Here is a 21585-nt window from a genome sequence, read left to right on the forward strand (position 1 = left end):
TCTTTTCCCCGGCAATACAGATTGTGAGAAGCTGCAGTAGTTTTAGGCGAATGAGACGTTCGTTATGTAAAAAATGACGATTCAAAGTGTAACTATGTTACCTACTGAATAAGGATATATTTGAATCTGCTTACCTGAGGCCCCGGCTCTGGTTACCTACGCGGCTCAATCCGGCTCTGTGTAAAGTAAAAACTACAACTTTCTGTTCTAGAAGTTAAAGTTCCGAGCTCCCAAATGTGCCTCTACCCATGTTGTCCAGGTTTCACCATTCATTCCGCTAAATTAGCAAATGCAAACAAACTCGGCTTTGGTTTTAAAACTTTCAGAGTAAATCCATTTACTTTGTTCAACTTTGTAATGTGGAAAAATGTGAACATTAAAAATGCGTAGTCGTAATAGAGTAGATATGCAAGTATGCCTCAGAACTAAACCTCGACCGAACTCAAACTTTTGACAATTCCGTATCCCGCAGTGTCATTTTGGCAAACAAAAATGGCTTTTGTTTTTGACATGACACTTCATTGTCTGAAAAAGTAAAATTATTCCGTGCTTCGGAAGACACGTTAAGCCGTTGGTTCCGGGCTATTAGACCGAATACCTCCACCAATACGCAGTGCAGCAGCATGAGAGTTTTTCGCGATTACTGCATCGATACTTCCATATAATAAATATTCATATGAAAGAAAGAAACATTTATTACTTCCGGACACCACAGACACAGACAGACAGGTACATTACATTTAACACAGGACAGAAACCACACGGAAATCAATAAGTACACAGACAAAAAAAAATATCCAAAACAAAAAGAAAAACAAACCAAAATCATAAAAACAATAATAATAAAACTAAGTATACTAAATGCAACGCACTGACGGCCCGATCATCTGCGGTGGAGTCCGGAATAAAAGGACCTCACTCAGCATAAGTCGCGGCGTGAGCCACGACCCTGGTATTCTGCGGGCCCTGCCGAGTGAGGCCATATCCTGGCTCGAACTGGGCACCCTCAGGCCTGTTGTCTTAAACGTTGTACCGGGTGAGAGCCTTCAACGCTCCCCATTTGTCCGGCCAAGTAATTAATGCCATCTGCGGCAAATCTACAATAAGTCACGTCAAAAAACCTATCTCGAACTCAGCTAACTGTTTCGTTCAAAAATGTTACACGTGTCGACATCATTGACATAACATCCAAGGAAGTACATACGTTAATATATTTGCTTGCAAAATTATTTTGAATTCGAAGTTATTTTCATTCCTTCCTTTCGTTTCGTTCAAATTAATATATGTATTTTAAAATGATTTTGGATTTAAATTACAGAATCAAATAAACAAGATATCAACACCTTCCTTATGCTTAATGAAAATCACGTACAGTCATGAGCAATATAATGTACCCACTTTAGGACTCTGTCGCACTAACATATTTGACATTTAGTGAGATATACAGTTCAATTTGTCAAAAAAGTTAATGTGACATGGTACCAAAGCGTATACATACTTATGCTCGTGACCGTACTTATGCTCATTTTCGAACAATCACATTCGGATTTGATTTTTGTAAACAAAACTTCGCAATACTTATCCAAAGAAATTGATGTTTTGTTGAAGAGAATCACATATGAATTGATTGTTCACAAAGGCGCTTAAACGTGGTTTATTTATTTATGTACACATACAGCAATACATATAAACTTTAACAGACAGCATTACAAAAATATTAATTTGGTATATACGTATATATGCTTGCCAATTGCGTACAAAGCATTTACCGTAAATGAAAACATACAAACTATACTTAAGTATATGACTTATTGGTTTTCATTATAAGGCGATATACGGTAGGTTTATGGATGGACCTCTGAGGAATTTTGGATATTTTAGTCACTTCTTCGGAGTTCGCGATCATTACGATACTCTTGAGTATGTCCACGACCTTATGAAAGAGGGATCTAATGCTCATCCAATGAAAAAAAAAATAAAAAAACAAATAAAATAAATAAAAGAAAAACTGCAAATCGTTATAAACGGCGCGTGACGACACGGCTTACCACGAAATAGAAAAAAACTTCTTCTATTCCGTTCGGCTTACCGACTACTACCAGCTATTACTTTTTCGGCCTCCGTGGTCCAGTGATTGAGCGTTGGGCTCACGATCCGGAGGACCTGAATTCCAATCCCGGAACATATCATAAAAATCACTTTGTGATCCCTAGTTTGGTTAACACATTACATGCTGATCACCTGATTGTCCGAAAGTAAGACGCCGTGCTTCGGAAGGCACGTTAAGCCGTTGGTCCTACTTGTATGGTAACCGTACGGGGTGTAAGTGACATGGTAACGAATACTGAGGGGGATGATTCAGCTGTTTATTCAGAGTTAATATCAAGTGGAATTTTCCATCGCAAAAGTATAGAATTTAAAATAATTTAAAAAACTAAAAAAATCATAAATTTTGCGTCGCAAAATTCCACTTGATACTTATTAACTCAGAATAAACAGCTGAATCATCTTCCTCAGTTTTCGTTACCATGTCACTAACACCCTGTACAAGATAAGAGCTTACGTTAGTGTAAAATTTAGTGGGCACTTAAATACCTAGCAAACTTTATCGTTACACGTTACACATAATTTGTTTACGAGTTTTATATAGGAACTTTAGTGAAATTGTTATTATAATAACGACAGCCTCCGTGGTCTAGTGGCTAGAGCGTTAGGCTCACGATCTGGAGGTCCGGGTTCGATTCCCGATGGGGACATTGTAGAAATCACTTTGTGAGACTGTTCTTTGTTTGGTAAGGACTTTTCAGGCTTGAATCACCTGATTGTCCGAAAAAGTAAGATGATTCCGTGCTTCGGAGGGCACGTTAAGCCGTTGGTCCCGGCTATTGGCCGTAAAAAACAACTCCACCAACCCGCATTGGAGCAGCGTGGTGGAATATGCTCCGTACCCCCTCCGGTTGATTGAGGGGAGGCCTGTGCCCAGCAGTGGGACGTATATAGGCTGTTTATGTATGGATGTTATTTCTATAAAGAATGTAATACAGTGCAACATGCGTCTACCACCTACGTAACAAAGAGGCGGGCCGCAAGCTCAGCATCCAATGGCGTGGGGTACCCATTGAACAAAGTGCAAGTGCGGCACTGTTCCCCAAACGATGGAACATCTTACATCGTGTCCTGCGTGCCCGAACACCTGCACGCAGGAGGATCTGATGAGCGCTGCAGATAGCGCCATACTTGTTGCCAAGTTTTGGGCCGATACTATTTAGTTTGCCATCGACACGATAAGAAGAAGTGCATTACAGATACTATCGGTCAAGTTAATGCCATTTGCGGGAAATCTACAATAAGTCACGTCAAAAATGTATAGTAACAGAGTGTGAATCTTGCCATCATCCATTATAATGTGTTCGTCCTTGCCTCCACGGCGTGGGAGGCTAATGGTCGCATAGAATTAGGTTAAGGCTCGTAATGGCACTAATTGTACTGACGGGTTCCCTTACGCAATTATGCGCTTCATAATATATAGTCGTCTAAGTATAATTCATAACGGCCTCCGTGGTGCAGTCGTTGAGCGTTGGGCTCACAATCCGGAGGTCCCGGGTTCGAATCCCGGTGGGGACATATCACAAAAAAAACACTTTGTGATTCCTAGTTTGGTTAAGACATTACAGGCTGATCACCTGATTGTTCGAAAGTATGTTAAGCCGTTGGTCCCGGTTACTACTTACTGATGTAAGTACGTAGTCGTTACATGAGTCATGTCAGGGGCCTTTGGCAGCTCAATAGTAACCCTGACACCAGGGTTGATGAGGTTGGTATTCACAACCCACACGATAAGAAGAAGTATAATCCATAGGTACCAATATTATAAAGGCAAAAGTGTATGTGTGTGTCTGTTTGTCCATCTTTCGCGGCGACGAATTGACGTGATTTTTAAGTGAAGATAACTGATGGAATGAAGAGTGACATAGGCTGCTTTTTATCTCTTTCTTAACCCCCACTTCCCTAAAATTGGGTGTGGAAGTTTGTATGGAGCATTCTGCAATTTTCAAGGTAGAAAGCTAAAAATTGGTATACGGACTATTTTGTGACTAATAAATCTGCCCCCAACTCCTTCAAAGAGGGGGTGAAATTTTATATTAGTACAACCAAATTTAACGCCAGCGAAGCTGCGGCAAAAAGCTAGAATAATAATTATGAAATGATTTAGCTCTGTAAGTTGAGACAAAAAAGGAGAATTCTTCAAAAGAGAAGACAGGTCTGATCTATATAAGGGCTTACATAAACAGCCTATTATACGTCCCACTGCTGGGCACAGGCCTCCCCTCAATCAACCGGAGGGGGTATGGAGCATACTCCACCACGCTGCTCCAATGCGGGTTGGGCAGGCTTAGTACTATATATTTTTTTAATAATATAGGCTCACGTTTGTCCACAATCTCACCTGATGGTAAGTGACGATGCGGTCTAGGGTGGATCACGCTTACCTCGCAAATGCATGTATGTTTTACCTGGCTTCTTTTCTTTTTTCAAATTGTTAGGTTAGGTAAGGTAATAAAGATCTTTTTAAGTAGGTACATAAGTTTTGCGATTTTTTTTCTGTCGGGAACGTTCTATTACGGAGCGGGTCAGGTGATGCTTTTTAAAAAAACAATTTTATTACGCTAAAAGGATTTATTAGAAAAAAATGTATTAGAATTATACAAAACGTAGTTGCTATCCGAATTCCAAACCCGAACTAATGATTTCCCATTGAAATTAAACTTGATGGTTCCGGAGTCCTATTGCATTGACGTCAATGCAATAGGAATTGAGTATGCAGTTTTTATTTTATGTGATTGCCCTGTAATTTAATATATAACAGTTCCCAAAGCGGGAACATTTGCGGGAACAGCACATAACTGATCCTGATACCCGAAACGCCCCTGATGCATCGCGTCCGGTGGATTAGGTAGTGTATGAGGTCTTTATGACAGCAGGACGGTCTAATAAATAATACAGGTCTTCGCAAAATACATAAGTAGGTGTCACTCACTCACTAATTTAAAAGCCACGCTCTTGTCGGTGTAGCATTCTCCAGTGGTTTCCTTCTTGCCTTCCGCCCACATAAGAAGACAAAGTAGTAAAGCGAAGTAAACAAGTATATAATTCAGGATAGACGAGTATATTTTTAACGTGACTTAAACGTAATGTTATAAAAGATACTTATCATATTTCATTTGAAAGAAGCAGGTACTACTTACCAAAAACTTAGCTCTAAATAAGATGAATGATAAAGTTTACCAGTTACCAGATAAGTAATAACTTACTTATCTACCTAAGTTCTCGTTTCGAGTTATTTTGTATTAAAATAGCTGTCTAGCCGATATTAACTTTATCATTATTATCTCTAGTTACCTCTTAAGACCGAGATTTCCAGACACAATAGTTAAACAATGGGGTTTGGATTTATAAAGAACATTCGGTCTTAGGAGGATAAATCTGTGCCGCTGGTAAAATAATGAATAACAACATGATATTTTGTGTTCTCTTCTTCTTCTATCGTGTGAGTTGTGAGGTGGATTACCAACCCCATCAACCCGGAAACAACCTATATTCCTATTTAGTATTTATTTATTTTTTATATATTTTATTTATGTCCCTATTTAGTTAAGTACTTACACTAAATAAGGACGGAAAATATTGGCTATTGTTTTTGCTGACATAAAAATAGGTTTTATAAATAGATTTTGTCAACTGTAGGTAAAGCTAATACTGTCAAATACCTAGGGGTGCAGATTGACGATCGTCTTTGCTGGAACAAGCAGATAGATTACATTTCTACTAAGGTTGTACATCTGATATACATCTTTAAGTTATTAAGAAATAGTGCCTGTAGTGAAGTACTAAGAATGACTTATAATGCATTGTGTCAGTCTATAATCTCATATTGCATACCAGTATGGGGCGGTGCGATTAAAAGTGGCATGCTAAAAGTGGAAAGAGCACAAAGAGCGGTATTAAAAGTGGTGTCAAAAAAGCCGTTTATATACCCTACAGAACAACTTTATTTGGATTGCAAAGTCCTAACTGTCAGGAAACTCTTTGTGCTAAAATCAGTCTTACGCGTGCATAAAATAACGCCACCATCTGACAAATCACAACGTAGGAATGCCTTGCCTGCTGTCCCGCATAAAACTGGATTCACTGAACATCATTTCTATGTCTTGGGCTCCTTATTATATAGAAAAATCGATAAAATTCTAAGTCTAAGGGATCTAAATAAATATGAAGTTAAACATAAAGTCGTAAATTGGATTCTTAATTTGAACTACTCTAAAACTGAGGAACTATTGAAATTCATTGCATAATCTGCTTACTTGACCAATGTGTTATTTGCTTTTACATACAAATCTTAACCTAGCTTTGTTGCTAACGCAGTTGCCCTGTTATTTTTCACAAATCCTTAATACATAATTGCACACGTACATGCGTTAGTGGAAGCTGCTTATAGCACGATAGCAGTTTCTGAACCCAAGACAACATTTAAGTCGTAGGGCTATCGCAAACACTCACACAGTTACACACAAACACACACACACACTAATATATACACATACACACACACACACACAAACCCAATTTACATACAAAATGCATGTTTATTTGTTCTTATTTAAGCACAGTTTATTGTCAAATAAATTCAGTTTAACAATGGTCTGCCTAAACTGATGTTATAAAAGATGTAATTGCTGAACACTGCTCCCTGAGATACAGGTCTCCTAGTTCAGGTAGCAGGGTTATACTTCTGTAGCATTTGTGTGTCCTAGCTGTAGCACCCAATGTTGTGTCGATCTTTTCTATGACAATAAACAATTATTTTATTTTTTTATTTTTTTTAGTGATGAAGAGACACGCGACATAATCGAGAGTCGATTTGATTTTTCTTTTTTATCACATAGTTTTCACATAGGTTTCACATAGTTTGGCTGCAGACTTATGATAACCTAAACATGTATTTTTAGACCAAGAAACAATCTGGGGGTTGAAAAATGCCACATCGAAGCACTTCATCTAAAAAAGCAATATCGAAAATTGACATTTCCGCATATAAAAATAAGTGCGCAATGCCAACATTTGTCACATAGCAATTATTGCTTTTTTTAGATGAATACCTTCGATGTGGCCTTTTTAACCCTTGTAATGTATTTTTTTTGGCGTGACTTATTGTAGATTAGCCGCAAATGGTATTAACTTGACCGATAGTATCTGTAATGCACTGTACTACATTTTTTATAGAAATAAACGTTATTATAATTACGATTTCACGAAAGTTCCTACATAAAACTCGTAAACAAATTATGTGTAACGTGTAACGATAAAGTTTGCTAGGTATTTAAGTGCCCACTTAATTTTACACTAACGTAAGCTCTTATCACAAACTGTACAGGGTGTTAGTGACATGGTAACGAATACTGAGGGGGATGATTCAGACCATGATTCTGAGTTAATATCACGAGGAATTTTCCGTCGCAATTTTTTTTATATATAATTATTTCAATTCTATACTTTTGCAATGGAAAATTCCACTTGATATTAACTCTGAATAATGAGCTGAATCATTCCCCTCAGTATTCGTTAGACGCGACGTCACTTACACCCCGTACAAGTAAGTATGGGTGTTAGTAACACCGTGGTCAAAGAACGTCCTTCTAGAAGAAAATACATAATACAGAAGCTGAAATGCTCGTTTAACCGCGCTAGAGTTGTGACTAGCCATAGATAATAGACTTTATGTATGTCCCTTACTGTCGGTTTTACGACTTGCCCGGGAGGCAGTGGCGGATTTGCAGTCATGGCCCACCTTAGACCCGTGTAGTAGTAGATAGAACGTCTAATGACGTTCCGATTTCAAGATGTCATACTACCTATTATGAACCATCAATGACCCATGGTCTCTGTCCGTGAAAGGGTTAAATACCCACCAACCGCCCCTTACTCTGATCCTTTGATTTAGCAAAATTATTGTTATAACATGCAAACCAGTGAATTCGACTTAACCAGTTTGAATTCATCTTTGGATCGATAATTGACATATAGTTTGCAGGATTTGTGCCCGGTTATTGGCAATAGGCTCGTACCTTAGAACATTGCTAAAAAGTTCATGAAATTGCTAAATTGGTCCTTTGGTTTTTCTTCTGATAGGTCTGCCACACTTCCAAATAACCAGCCGAGAGGACACAAAGAGGACGTGCACAGATCCGCCACACATTATTTTTTTTATTTTTTTTTAATTAAAAATAAGTACAGTACTTAATATTTTTTTTTACAATTGACGGTGCACGTGACTTATTGTATAATAATAATACATCCATCGCAAGATTTATTTATTTACTTATTTTTAATTCGTTTGTAACATACAGACTACCAACATAACAAACTTTGCACCTAAACAAAAACAATTAACCATTCAATAGAACTTAATGGCATTAACGATTCAAATGCTAAACGCACTAACCAAAGAACTAGGGTTCTATGAAGATGAACTAAGTACCCACACCTCACCGAGCTTTCTGTTAGACCTTTCTGTTATATGAGTCTGCACCTTGAGGTTAAAACCTATTAACATGGGACTTAAACATAACTGGCGAGAAGTTGTATATACCATGCATCTCTGCCTACCCCTTCGCCGACACAAACGTGGCGCTATGTTATGGCTACATCCTCAACCCTTGCTTGTGGGTATTATTCATTCGGATTGCACCTTCCACACTCGGCATAAACCACGTATCGATCGGTAGAAGTTGAATTAACCGAAGTGAACTCGACGATCAAACATGTACCTTATTGTCCCTTTTATAAAGGAGAAGTTTTATTTCCAAAACTATCAACTACTACTACTACTAGTTTTGGTTTGTTTTTCTTTTTGTTTTGGTTTTGCTTCTGTGTATTTATTGATTTCCGTATGGTTTCTGTCCTGTGTTAAATGTAATGCACCTGTCTGTCTGTGTCTGTGGTGTCCGGAAGTAATAAATGTTTCTTTCTTTCTTTCAAAGGTAACATTTACGATGGACTCGCATTTCTGTTGGTTTTTTTTTGTGCAATGTGAAAGCAAAGGAACGAAACTAAAATGTTAGACTGCTTTTTTGACGTGACTTATTGTAGATAGCCGCATATGGTATTAACTACTTGGCCGGACAAATGGGGAGCGCTGAGCTCTGACCCGGTATAAACTTTAAGACAACAGGCCTGAGGATGCGCTGTTGACGAACCTCAGCTCAGGGCGTCGTCTGTGACGATTATTATTTGATGGATAAAATCGACCCTAGTGGGCCGATAGCGATAAGCGCTGATTGAGGGATATCTATCAATGCCCACGCGGAGCCAGCCTGTGAAGCTTCTACTTCGAGAGCTTTGGCACTACTTAACGAGCTCCTGCCTAACCTGCGCAACGTGATAAAATTATCGATCGATTCAATAAATTTTGTCGAAATCGATAAGTTTGTTTTTTCCTTAACATGCGTGCCAAGTGATTTTATTCGACTTATTCGGGTTCACATATTAGCACTAATCGACAAAATTTTTATCACGTTTCGCATATTAGTCCTGCTGGACAAGATATCATATTTTACAGATAGGTGGCGAAGTCTCTTTTAATCTTCTTCTTCTCCCGCGCCTATTTCCCATGTATTTTGGTGTCGGTCCTCCTAGTCCTCTTCCGCCACTCCGGGCGTTGTTATGCCATTAGACTTTAAACCCTTAGTTATGGTCACCATAACCAAGCCGTAGTCGGCGAGCGGCCAGCCAGAGTCAGAATAAGTCTCTATTAATATTAGCAAGTAATTGACCCCGATTCCTGTCGACACCTCCTAATTTTATTTTAAGTTATACCTGTAATTTTTTTATCCGCCTAAAAGGAAAGGGACGGATGATTGACAACTTAACTGGTAATTTTAAAATTAATGAATAACCCGGGCAAATAAAATAGGCATCTCGATATGCAACCCGTTTGACGTGTGCTGTGAGCTGAATTCTGTCGGGTTATTGACCAATATAAATTTTTTGGATGGCTTTTTAAATGTCTGCTTAAAATTGTCGTGTGGACACTAAATTTTATGCCTGTCGAATACCCGTCCCTGTTTGGTGGATAAGAAAATGACAGGCATAACTTAAACTTAGATAGTGTGTACTGGAATAATCAGCACCAGGGTTACTGAGGTTGGTAATCCACCTCATAACCCACAGGATAGAAGAAGAAACATGTATGTGTAATAAATTATGTTAATTTATGTTTTTGGGAGTACGGAGACGGGGTATGGAGACCCCCTCCGGTTATATGAGGAGAGGTCTGTGGTCAGCCGTGGGCTGTAGTGTTTATATAATGGCGCATTGGATTAGTTTCTAAGTCTGTTTTGTTGTTTCTTTATTTATTTTATATTTGGGAGATTTGATAAAACTCTTTGTTGTAATCTACAATAACAACACCAATGTTTTTATACTGCCTTATGTATGTAATAATAATAATAAAAAGTTTATTTCGGACTTATAAAAGCATCCATATTTGTTAGTAACATTACAAACTTAGATCTAGATCTAAGTACTAGTATTAGTAACAAAGAAGTAATCGAGGCAGTTTGGATCCCCGATGGCGGCAGACTATATTTATTTGACTGCGTGTATGTACTTTCGTGTTTTCTCTTAGTAAAAACTGTCACTATGAAATATACATATTTACCACTACGACCTATATTTTCTCTTTTATATATATATATAGTCTTCAATCTAGGAAAGCCTAAGATGCGCTCTTATATAACTGACGTAACCGATCTTAGCGTAGGTTTTATTTCTCTGCTATAACAAGTAGATTAATAGCATTCACTTGTTGAATAGAGGCGGCCAATCAGCTCGCGACACCAAACACTTCAGAACCCCGATACCGACCCCGCCGGCGTGGTGGACGATTTTCGACGAGATTCATTCAGCGCTTATCGCTATCGACCCACTAGGGTCGATTAATCCTTTCAATATTCTTCCTCTCAGACGACGCCCTGAGCCGAGGTTCGCGCCCAACTGGGCACCCTCAGGCCTGTTGTCTTAAACGTTGTACCGGATGAGAGCCTTCAGCGCTCCCCATTTGTCCGGCCAAGTAGTTAATGCCATCTGCGGCAAATCTACAATAAGTCACGTCAAAAAAAAAACTTGTTGAATAATTAAATGATTAATCTATAAGACGAAATGGAGTAAATATTTTTTTAAATTTTAGGTATCTTAAATTCCTCGTTCCACTTGTTAGGCACGTGTTTCGCAGTAAACTATAACAGATAAAACACGACCGCCTTTACGAGATTAAACACCCTTTTAGTGCGGTATAAACCGCCACCACTCGCACAAACACTCGCACATAAAACGTGCTGAAACTTTCATTGCTCGCAGCTTCCAATGGTGTTGATGCAGAGAGGAGTGGGGGGGGAGTAGGTAGGGTAGTGTTACTAAAAAGTCCGAAGTTGGTAGAACGCTTGCCTCTGACTTTGAGGTCGCAGGTTCGAATCCAGTACGGGCCTAAACCAATGATTGTCGAATTTGTTTTCGACATCATGTTTGGATCATAAATATTTGTCACGTGTTCAGCAGTGAAGGAAAACATCGTGAGGAAACCTGAGGAAACCCACATTCCTGAGAAATGCATTTTCGGAGGTATGTGACCTAACATGTATTGGGCTGGTTTTCCCTTCGCGTGTTGGAAGGTCAGACAGGCAGTCGCTTCTGTAAAAAACCGGACCTGTCAAATCTTGAGGTTAGGTAAGCGGACCCTGTGAAAAATCGGAGATATCCTTAGACAAAGTACTGTATATGACCATTAAGAATTTTATGCAAGAAACATAGATTAAGTAGACGTCTACGATCGTATAAGGAAATCATACCAAACTTCTTAAGACGGTATGGATAGGGTTGCTTCGATAGGGTTGCTTCTAATTTGTCATCGTTATCACCAATCATTCCTCTACTCTGCCGGCACGTCGGGATACCATCCTCACCACCCACCGTGGCGCAAGTTTATGTATGTGTGTATGTGTATAACACAGGTTGTACTACCCCTTTTAAGCCCTATCTACGGCACTGCGCGCTGGCAGTAAATTTCGTATTGAAAACTCCCACCACGTCGTTTATCAAACGTGAGAATAGCCGCCCGCGCCAGCCATTTATCACTTAAAAGAAAATATTTATGTGGGTCACTCAGAAGGGTTGCTTTATTTCCCTGCTCCCCGCGCGTTTTATAAAGGGTTTGCTAATCCGATTATAATGATGTTGTGCATAAAAACTTGTACCAGTGGTAGAATATACCTAATACGGGAAATATTTCTTCTTAAATTGCTTTGGTGCGTGATGCTATAAACTTTAAAAACGGTCACGAAGGTTGTTTATGTAATAATACCTACAGGATGTTATTAACTACTAAAATCTATTGTAACCTCCTAATATTGTACGTCCGTAAAGGACAAACTGTTGATACCTTATAAAATGTAACACCCATTGTACACAGTTAGACAATAAACGATTATCTTATCTTATCTTATCTTAAACGTGTCGTTTAAGAAAGATATACACATATACAAAGATAAGAAAGATATAGACATAATTTAAATGATTGATTTTTTTTCGAATATTGGAAGAACTTATGTTACCATGTTTTTATGCAAGTAAATAATTTATAATTTTTATGATTTTTTGTTTCTTTCTCTCCGGTGTGGGTTGTGAGGTCAATGATCGAGCTCATCAAACCTGATTACTATTGAACCGCCAAAGGCCCTTCACATAGGTTTAACGACTACAAGCTTACTAAAGTATAGTAACCGAGACCCATTGCTTCACGTGCCTTCTGAAGCACGCATCATCCCCGTACCATGGTACTTTCAGACAAACAGGTGATCAGCCCGCTACGTCCTAACTAAACTTACAAAGTGAATTTTGTGATATATTCCCACCAGTAATGGAACACAGTACTTCAAGATCGGGAAACTAGTCGTATCCACTACACCACGAAGGCCATTGTGTTTAGATTCAATAGGTAAGTTAAACCATTGGTGCCCGTGCTGACTTCAAACCTGCGACCTCACAGTGAGAGTCAAGCATTTTTCTGACTGGACTACCACGGCTCCTAAGAAATGTTTTTTAAAATCTATATGATTCTTACACTCTTTGCTCCTACTTCAACAGAGGGGACAACTTTATTGAAAGGCTTCCAATTTTGCCTTCAATCAGAATCTCAAACTCTTCAACAACTTTTGAAATTGTTAAGCAAACATAACATCCTCTTAATATTTTTTTTTCTATTTGAATTCATTCTTTATTTACTCAAATTGGATCCTATTATCATACGTACTTTAGCGATGAAAGTAATTAAAAACTTTTATGGGAAGGGATGCTAAGCGGCTGATGGCGACGCGATCACGCGACAACAGTCGCTTCAGCACCACTGACCCCGCCGGCGTGGTCGACTTTTTCCGTGTTTCAGCTCTTGTCGCTATCGGCCCACCAGGGGTCGATTCTCTCAAATACAATCATCTCACACGACGCCCTGAGCCAAAATTCGGACTCAACTGAGCACCCTCAGGGTCGTTGTCTTAAATTTTGATTCGGGTGTGAGACCTCAACACTTCCCAATAATTGTCCAGCCAAGTAGTTAATGTCATCTGACACAAACCTACAATAAGTCACGTTAATTAAAACAGCGTTGGAAAGTATGAGTGCATCAAAGGTCGTTTTCGATGGAACGTAAGCAGACGCGTTACATACATAAACTCACGCCTATTTCCCGCCGGGGCAACTTAAACAGAATTTTACGTTAAAGCTTTTTTTTTGACGTGACTTTGTATATTTGCCGCAGAACACACACAGAATCTAACTACTTGGCCGGACAAATTGGGCTGAAGGCTCTCGGTACAACGTTTAATATACAGAACCTCGGCTCAGGGCGTCGTCTGAGAGGAAAAATATTTGAAAGAATTAATCGACCCTGGTGGGTCGATAGCGATAAGCGCTGATTGAGGGAAATCGTCGACCACGCCGGCGTTACGTTAAAGTACACCCCGGACACTCCATAGAAAAATCTCATCAAATTCGCTTGCCACCTTACCGCGTAAGTACGAGCGAGACAGTCAATACGCGCTCCCACTCTTACGCCCACTTAGACTAAAGTGAGACGCAGAGGGGGTAAGGTAAATCTAACTTGACGCGCGAAACGAATTGGTGCGGGACGGAGAGTGTCCGTTCTATATGCAGTATTATTTTTTTATTCTTTATTCTATGGTTAAAAACCCATTAATGTATTCCTTTCGATGTTCGCCCGAAGCAAAAAGGTCCTTCGCCAGCTGTTGCGTTGATGTAACAGTAAATTAGGGACGGTTCTACGAAACGGTAAACATGTTACGAGTACCTGACTTTTAGATGTTTTTTATTTATTAACTTGCTCGAAAAATTGTGTATATGGTTGATGAAACCGGTTTCAATCTACCACACTCAAGCTATATATAACTGTAAAATATGTAATTCTCAGTGATATTTTACGTAGAAAACGTGTTTTCCAATTATGCATAAAATAGCTTTTGTCTACGACGTAGTCGGAAAGTTTCGTAGCAACTACGTTTCGTAGTCACGTAGCAAGAATCATGTCGTTGCATCATGAAATTACATTGATCTCTATTTCCAGAAATCCTAGATTAAAAAAAATGCCTCGCCGCTCGCTCAAACTAACCGGCAACTGTCGACAACCTGCCACCTAAATTTCCAACGAAACGCAATTTTCCTTTTAAAACTTGATACCTAAAAGTTATAAAACATATTTTTACTTTTTTGCGAATGTGACGCTCTGCACGAGGTACGGTAAAGTTTTGATTGGCAGGCCAACAAATTGTTTTTTTATCAGTTACGAATAAATTGCTTATTCAGAGACTGACGTCACGTGGAGTATTCAGAAATCGTTCTATGCATTTAAGTACCAGGAATCTAGCAACGATAAAAAGATAGGCTCCTACTGAGCGTGATTTTTCTCTAATTTTGATGTTGACGTCGTCGTGACACTGCTATTTACTAAATACCAGGGTACCAGCTACATCGAGAAGTTCTCATGAATTTCTTCACAGAATTTCTTCTTAGTCTTCATAGCCAATGTATGTATTGCCATTCAACCCACTTTAGAATCCTCAGTACCTACAAGAATAACAAAGTCCACTATTGTAATATAGACAGTTACTTACCAGCTACCAGGGTACCAGCAACAGCAAGGAGTTCTCTCGAATTCGCCCACTCCATAGCCAACGTATTGCCCCTCAGCCCAGTCTTGATCCTCACAGGACTGACGTCATCATGGCCCCTTAGAAGGACTATTTCTCCGTTGCCCAGGGCAACCGCCAGCACGTGGCCCGTGTTGCTGTCTGTATTGTCTTCGCCTTCTTCCATTTTGAACTTCTCGCAAGACCAAGCCATTGATGTTATTCCGCCTTCTGCTACTAACTGGACCTAAGGACAGATAAGAAGCTTTTATACTATTTATATAGAAGTTAGTTTGTAGCATACCTTTACGAAAATACATATAGTACTGGGTACAAGTACCTACGTAGTTTGTATGTTGTAGGTCAAGGCTCCTTTGAAGAACCGTATCAAGTTTAATGTACTACTCTCTTACACATAATGTTCGAAATACTAAAAGCCTTAATCACTGCTTTTAAGACATCTGTCTACTCTGGACCTTATATTTATTCATTTACAATATGACGGGAACTAGTTTTGATCAAAGGGACAAAGTACTTGAAATACAAACCCGAGATGTTCGTGGAAGGGTCTGGCCGAGAGGCGTGTATTTTTTACTCTCTAATATAAGGGTCCGACATGATATGAAAGGTTGAACATGTTCGTTGAAAATAACCTAAATAAGATTGTAACTTCTTATGGTAGCTCTAATCTGCGTATGATACAAATACAATATAAGTACGGTCACGAGTACTAATATCAGTGGCGGATTTACAAATTTGCCGCCAGTAGGCTATTCAATTTTTGCCGCCCCTACTGACCTCTAAAATTCAATACGCTAGTTTAGTTCACAATCAAATTAATTAGTACTTTTATTCTGTTAATAAAATTGCAACTTTCGGATTTGTATTCTATCGTCCTCATTACATCGGCTTTTTCCCGTTATTAATATGATTGTGAAGTAAGTTGTGTCAGTTTCTAGATTTTTTTACAGTAGTCGATTTAGTGTGAAGTGTATACTGTTGAGCTAAAACAGCAGCATGTAAGTACTAATTATCATAATTCATGTCGTCCAAACCGTATCCGGCGACGGTGACTCCTGAATATCTATCCTGGATCGATGTTGTGGTGGGCTCTGATGTGGCTGGCGAAACCGAACTTCAACTTGAAGATCCGGTCATACGGCACACAATAAAGCTGGCCTGACGAATTGAGTGTGTGGGTTTTGATCGAGTCTTCCACATTTGGCGCTTTGCGTCGAGATCTTGTAAACGCTTCTTTTCAAATAAATTGACGCTCTTGTGAACGGCGCGGCGTCATTCCGGTCTAAGACAAACACAATCCACCCAACTAACTGTTGGTATCTCACATGCCACGAGATTGCGCTTAAGCACGTCTTTGTAACGCAGATATTGCCCACCATGTTTTCGCTTTCCGCTAGAGAGCTCGGAATAGAAAACTGCTTTCTGTCTGCTGTCATCCATTCGCAAGACGTAACCGCACCATCTCAGTCGATGCTTTATGATGAGCGCTTCTATCCCGGATAGACCAGCACGACGCAAAACTTCTGTGTTAAGGCCGTTTATACACTCGTTCACAGTGTCCTGCATAAGTTGATTGCCGATGCAGCTTGGATGTCAGGTAAACTGAGAACCGTGTTTATGTATGATGACCATAAGAGTCGTCCATTCTCATACCGGTTACGAAAGATGTCCCAGCACGAGTCGTAATTGTCGGCGCTGATATACAAATGCTGTACGAGCTTTTCTGGTTCACCTCTCAGTTTAAATTTCAGTAGCTGCACTTTTTACGACTTCGTTAGCATATAAAAATCGCGAAAAGACACCCACTTGTTATAGTTTCCGTTAAACTCGGGTATATCAATTTTAGGCGTTGTTTTCTGGCGATTAGTGTCTCGACGTTAATTTTAGAAGCCGATTTTTCAAAAGCACTTAAGTTTATTCTTGTCTTTAGATGAACTTGCCGTTTAGTTATCTTTCATTTGGACATCAGTTGTAGGGCGTGGTGACATGAGAGATATACGTAGATAGTTTTTCCTTGAACATCTTCTGTCGTGTTTTGTCGTATAAAGCTACCGTTTACTTGAATGACGTAGTCCATGTCAGGCGTCACGAGTGGTGCAAGTTTCCCGTGATTCATGCTAAACTCAGCCCAGTGAGCCTCCAAAGCCTCTAGACGTTTTTCTAGATAACTGAAAATCTTCCGTTGAACAGTATCCTTGGCGTAGTTGGAGGTGATTTGCTTGATGTTTCTCGAGGAGTTGATCTATGTTAGTTGCCATCGTGGCGTCAATTGTTAAAGCTTCGCTGGAAGAAGAACGTGCTAGTTACACAGTGATATGTGCGCTTTCTCAATGCAGTTGGTGAGACCCGCTTGCGGCAGGCCAAAAGCACCGATTCGCTATCACAGTCATTAACACAACATTCCACTATAGTAGCTCGAAGGACCAAACGTTATAAGGGCCAATGCTGGGTTTCGGCTTCAGCGCTCCACCTTCAGTTGTAGTTGTAGGATTTGATCGTTAACTCAAAGATTCGTTTAAGTAGGTTTATTTCTTTATTTGCGCTCGTGGCTAGTATGGTATCGTTTACGTTGAGTGACCGTTTCACCAGCGGCGTAGCGTGGGTGTCGGCCGTCCGGGGCGGAAGACAATTTTGCCGCCCTTTTATTTAGATATTTCAATTTACAAATGACCACAGATTTTTTGTTTTAAATTTAATGATGTCTATATTCGTTACGCGCGTTTTTTAAAATATGAAAAATTAAATGTATATTTTTCAATCCTTCTGAGATTTTTTCTTAATATTTTTTCCGTAAGAACCTTGACCAGATTATTAGAAAACTACAAAAAAAATTTGCCAAATCGGTCAAGCCGTTTCTATGTTATGTCGTGACAACGGAAAACGGGTTTCATTTTTATATACGGGTTTTTTTTTGGGTTGATGAGGTTGGTAATCCACCTCACAACCCACACGATAGAAGAAGAATTTTATATAGATTATAAATTGTGAAATTTTGCCGCCCCCTAAAAACCCGCCCGGGGCGGGCCGCCCCTGCCGCCTCCACTACGCTACGCCGCCGCTGCGTTTCACACTAATAATAATCGAGTGCACAGCGCTACCAAAAGCAGGGCGTAATGTTCGGTTGAAGCCCGTACAGACGTAAGAATGTTCAGTACACTGTCCATTATACTAAAATATAAAAATTCTTGTCACTTGTTTCTTTATGTACTTACTTATATAATAATGTCTTTTTTATTTCTGTAAGACAAAAAAAAAATTTAGGCCAAATTTGCCGCCCCCTAAAATCTGCCGCCCTAGGCTTCAGCCTACTCAGCCTACTGGTAAATCCGCCACTGACTAATATGTATACACTTTGAAACCATGTCACATTAACTTTTTTGACAAATTAAACAGTTGGTCTCATTGAATGTCAAATATGATAGTGCGACAAGGTTCTAAAGTGAGTACCTGATATTGCTCATGACTAAGTAAGCCCAAAGGACTTCGTTTAAAGTAACGCGGTGCGGTACACGTATTATTGAAACGCGCGTGACAAAGCTTCCGCATGAACGCATAGATACATTGTCAAATGTTTGATTCAACTGCGCGAAACGTCGCTAAAAGAATCGCCTACTCTCTAGATAGGTAGGTCAAATACAAATAGTTATCGGTAACATTAGCTACATGTCGATGGTAAGTACATTAATTAGGTGTATACATTGTTATAGCAAAGAAATTCATTAAATTCATAGAATATAACAGCCTCAGTGGTCTAGTGGTTAGAGCGTTAGGCTCACGACCTGGAGATCCGGGCTCGATTCCCGATGGGGACATTGTCGAAAATCACTTTGTGAGACTGTTCTTTGTTTGGTAAGGACTTTTCAGGCTTGAATCACCTGATTGTCCGAAAAAGTAAGATGATGCCGTGCTTCGGAGGGCACGTTAAGCCGTTGGTCCCGGGTATTAGCCGTAAAATCACCTCCACCAACCCGCATGGAGCAGCGTGGTGGAGTATGCTCCATACCCCCTCCGGTTGATTGAGAGGAGGCCTGTGCCCAGCAGTGGGACGTATATAGGCTGTTTATGTTATGTTATTATAGAATATGTTCTTAAACAACCACTCTTTTATGACCTTTTTAAAAGATTGGGTGGACGCTGCATGATGGGCCTATTATATATGTTTATATAAACAGATTGCTCACTATATACAGATTGGTCTTCTTCTAATCCTGTTATACCCTATTGGGATGTAGGTACAGTCATGAGTAATATCATGTACCCACTTTAGAACCCTGTCGCACTAACATATTTGACATTTAATGAGACTTACGGTTTAATTTGTCAAAAAAGTTAATGTGACATGGTATCAAAGTGTATACATATTAGTGCTCGTGACCGTAGGTAGGTACTTTTTTATTGAGTATCAGATGTCCCCAGCTGCTCAGCTAATTTATGACACTCATTCAATAAGTCCTTATTGTCCGTCTACAATGGACTATTCGCCATAACAGACGACAATTCCGTTCGATTCCCCCGCCTCTAACGTAATCATGGCAAAATTGTCGACGTGATCGACCCACAACGAAACAAACATCAATCAACATGGCGATGGCGGCACAAAATTTAATCAAGCATTTAGCTACCGCCCTGTCATAATTGCTAAACTGTTTACGTTTCATTTATCAATAATGGATTAAATGGTTGGACAACACCTGTAAGCCAAGTGGCGTAAAACTTACAGTAAATAAGTAAGTACCTACCTTCCAAATGTATAAAAAGTTAATTAGATACATTGTTTCAGGTTTACGCGGTTATTATCATCATTAAAACACATAATGTACTGATTTTGATACTACTACTTTTGGCCTTCTCTTCTATCGTGTGGGTTGTGAGGTGGATTACCAACCCCATCAATCCTGGTGTCAGGGTTTGTATTGAACCGCCAAAGGCCCCTGACATGACTCATGTAACGTCTACCGGCCACCGACCGACCACTTTTGGTAATATGTTGTGTTTTTAGTTTTTTCATGAAAAAGATTGTTTTACACATTCAGTCTCCTAAGAAAACAGGATACGAAAAGACATGGTTAAGTACTTACTTATATTTTTCATGATCTTGTGTACTGTACCTACCGTTTACTTAAAAACCTGTCAATACCATCAGGTTAGATAAACAAACCCAGGAATAGAAACAGGATTAACTTATTTTTTTTTAGTAACTCAATCTTATCATACATTACTCAATCACACTAATATATAACACATATACATCCTCGCGCACATACACACACCCTCACCCTCTTTCACACATCATCATCATCATCATCAGCCCATTAACGTCCCCACTGCTGGGGCACGGGCCTTCCCTATGGATGGATAGGGAGATCGGGCCTTAAACCATCACGCGGGCCCAGTGCGGATTGATGGTTATTGACGACTGCTAATGCAGCCGGGACCAACGGCTTAACGTGCCTTCCGAAGCACGGAGGAGCTCGAGATGAAAACTTTTTTTCTTGTGGTCACCCATCCTATGACCGACCTTTGCGAAAGTTGCTTTACTTCAACAATCGCAGACCGAACGCGTTAACCTCTGCGCCATCGAGCTCCTCTTTCACACATAGGTACACAAAACACACCCCCACACAGTCATTTCACATACCCTCCCTGTTGGTATAATGTTTATAAGCTTTTGTTTTTTTTTCCCTATTATATTGAGCCACAGTTCCAACCTGTTTCAATTAACTACTTATGTATTTTTTTTTTCTATGTAACACGTGGATAGCTATAATTGGCCTCTGAATGTGTATTACTAACAAACATATAATATACGTATAAATAATTAGACTAAGGCTGTTCCTTTCCCAAATAAAATAAATAAATAAATAAAATAAAATAATCGCTAGGGAACTGTTTCTCGTTTCTGTGTAAATACTAAACACCAACACAAATCCACACCATAATTAAGTTTCAACCCACGTCCCAAAAGACTTGGCGCTAGGCTTTCTGCTTTCAACTGGTTCAGGAGCCTTGACCACTCGCGGGAATCTCTCAACTTGGTCACGTATCTACTTGCCAAGAATGCCAAGTCTCAGCTAGACCCGACGTCAGAACGACGCTTCCAATTTGAAATCCGATTCGTCCAATTTAAATCGGAACTCCAATTTTCAATTGATTGCCATATTTACAGTAGTTGTTGGCTGGTACAAAGGGGCAATTTAAAATTGTTTGCAGTTGTATTAATTGGTAGAATATTATTGACGATTAATTAGGCCAGTTATGGGTTTGATTCTCAGATAGACACAGGTCACTTTTTATATGATAAAATATATCTAGA

The 21585-nt window shown here is 39.5% G+C and overlaps 1 protein-coding gene across 1 annotated transcript in view; it reads right to left on the reverse strand.

Moving 5' to 3' along the window:
- Positions 1-21585, reverse strand: part of LOC126369365 (tubby-related protein 4) — an 89857-nt gene that overhangs the window by 12422 nt on the left and 55850 nt on the right. The window contains exon 5 of the mRNA XM_050013717.1: positions 15237-15498. Coding sequence (XP_049869674.1) covers positions 15237-15498 — 262 coding nt within the window. The remainder of the gene's footprint in view (positions 1-15236; positions 15499-21585) is intronic.

This window comes from Pectinophora gossypiella, chromosome 9 (genome assembly GCF_024362695.1).
Source record: "Pectinophora gossypiella chromosome 9, ilPecGoss1.1, whole genome shotgun sequence".
Taxonomy (NCBI): Eukaryota; Metazoa; Arthropoda; class Insecta; order Lepidoptera; family Gelechiidae; genus Pectinophora; species Pectinophora gossypiella.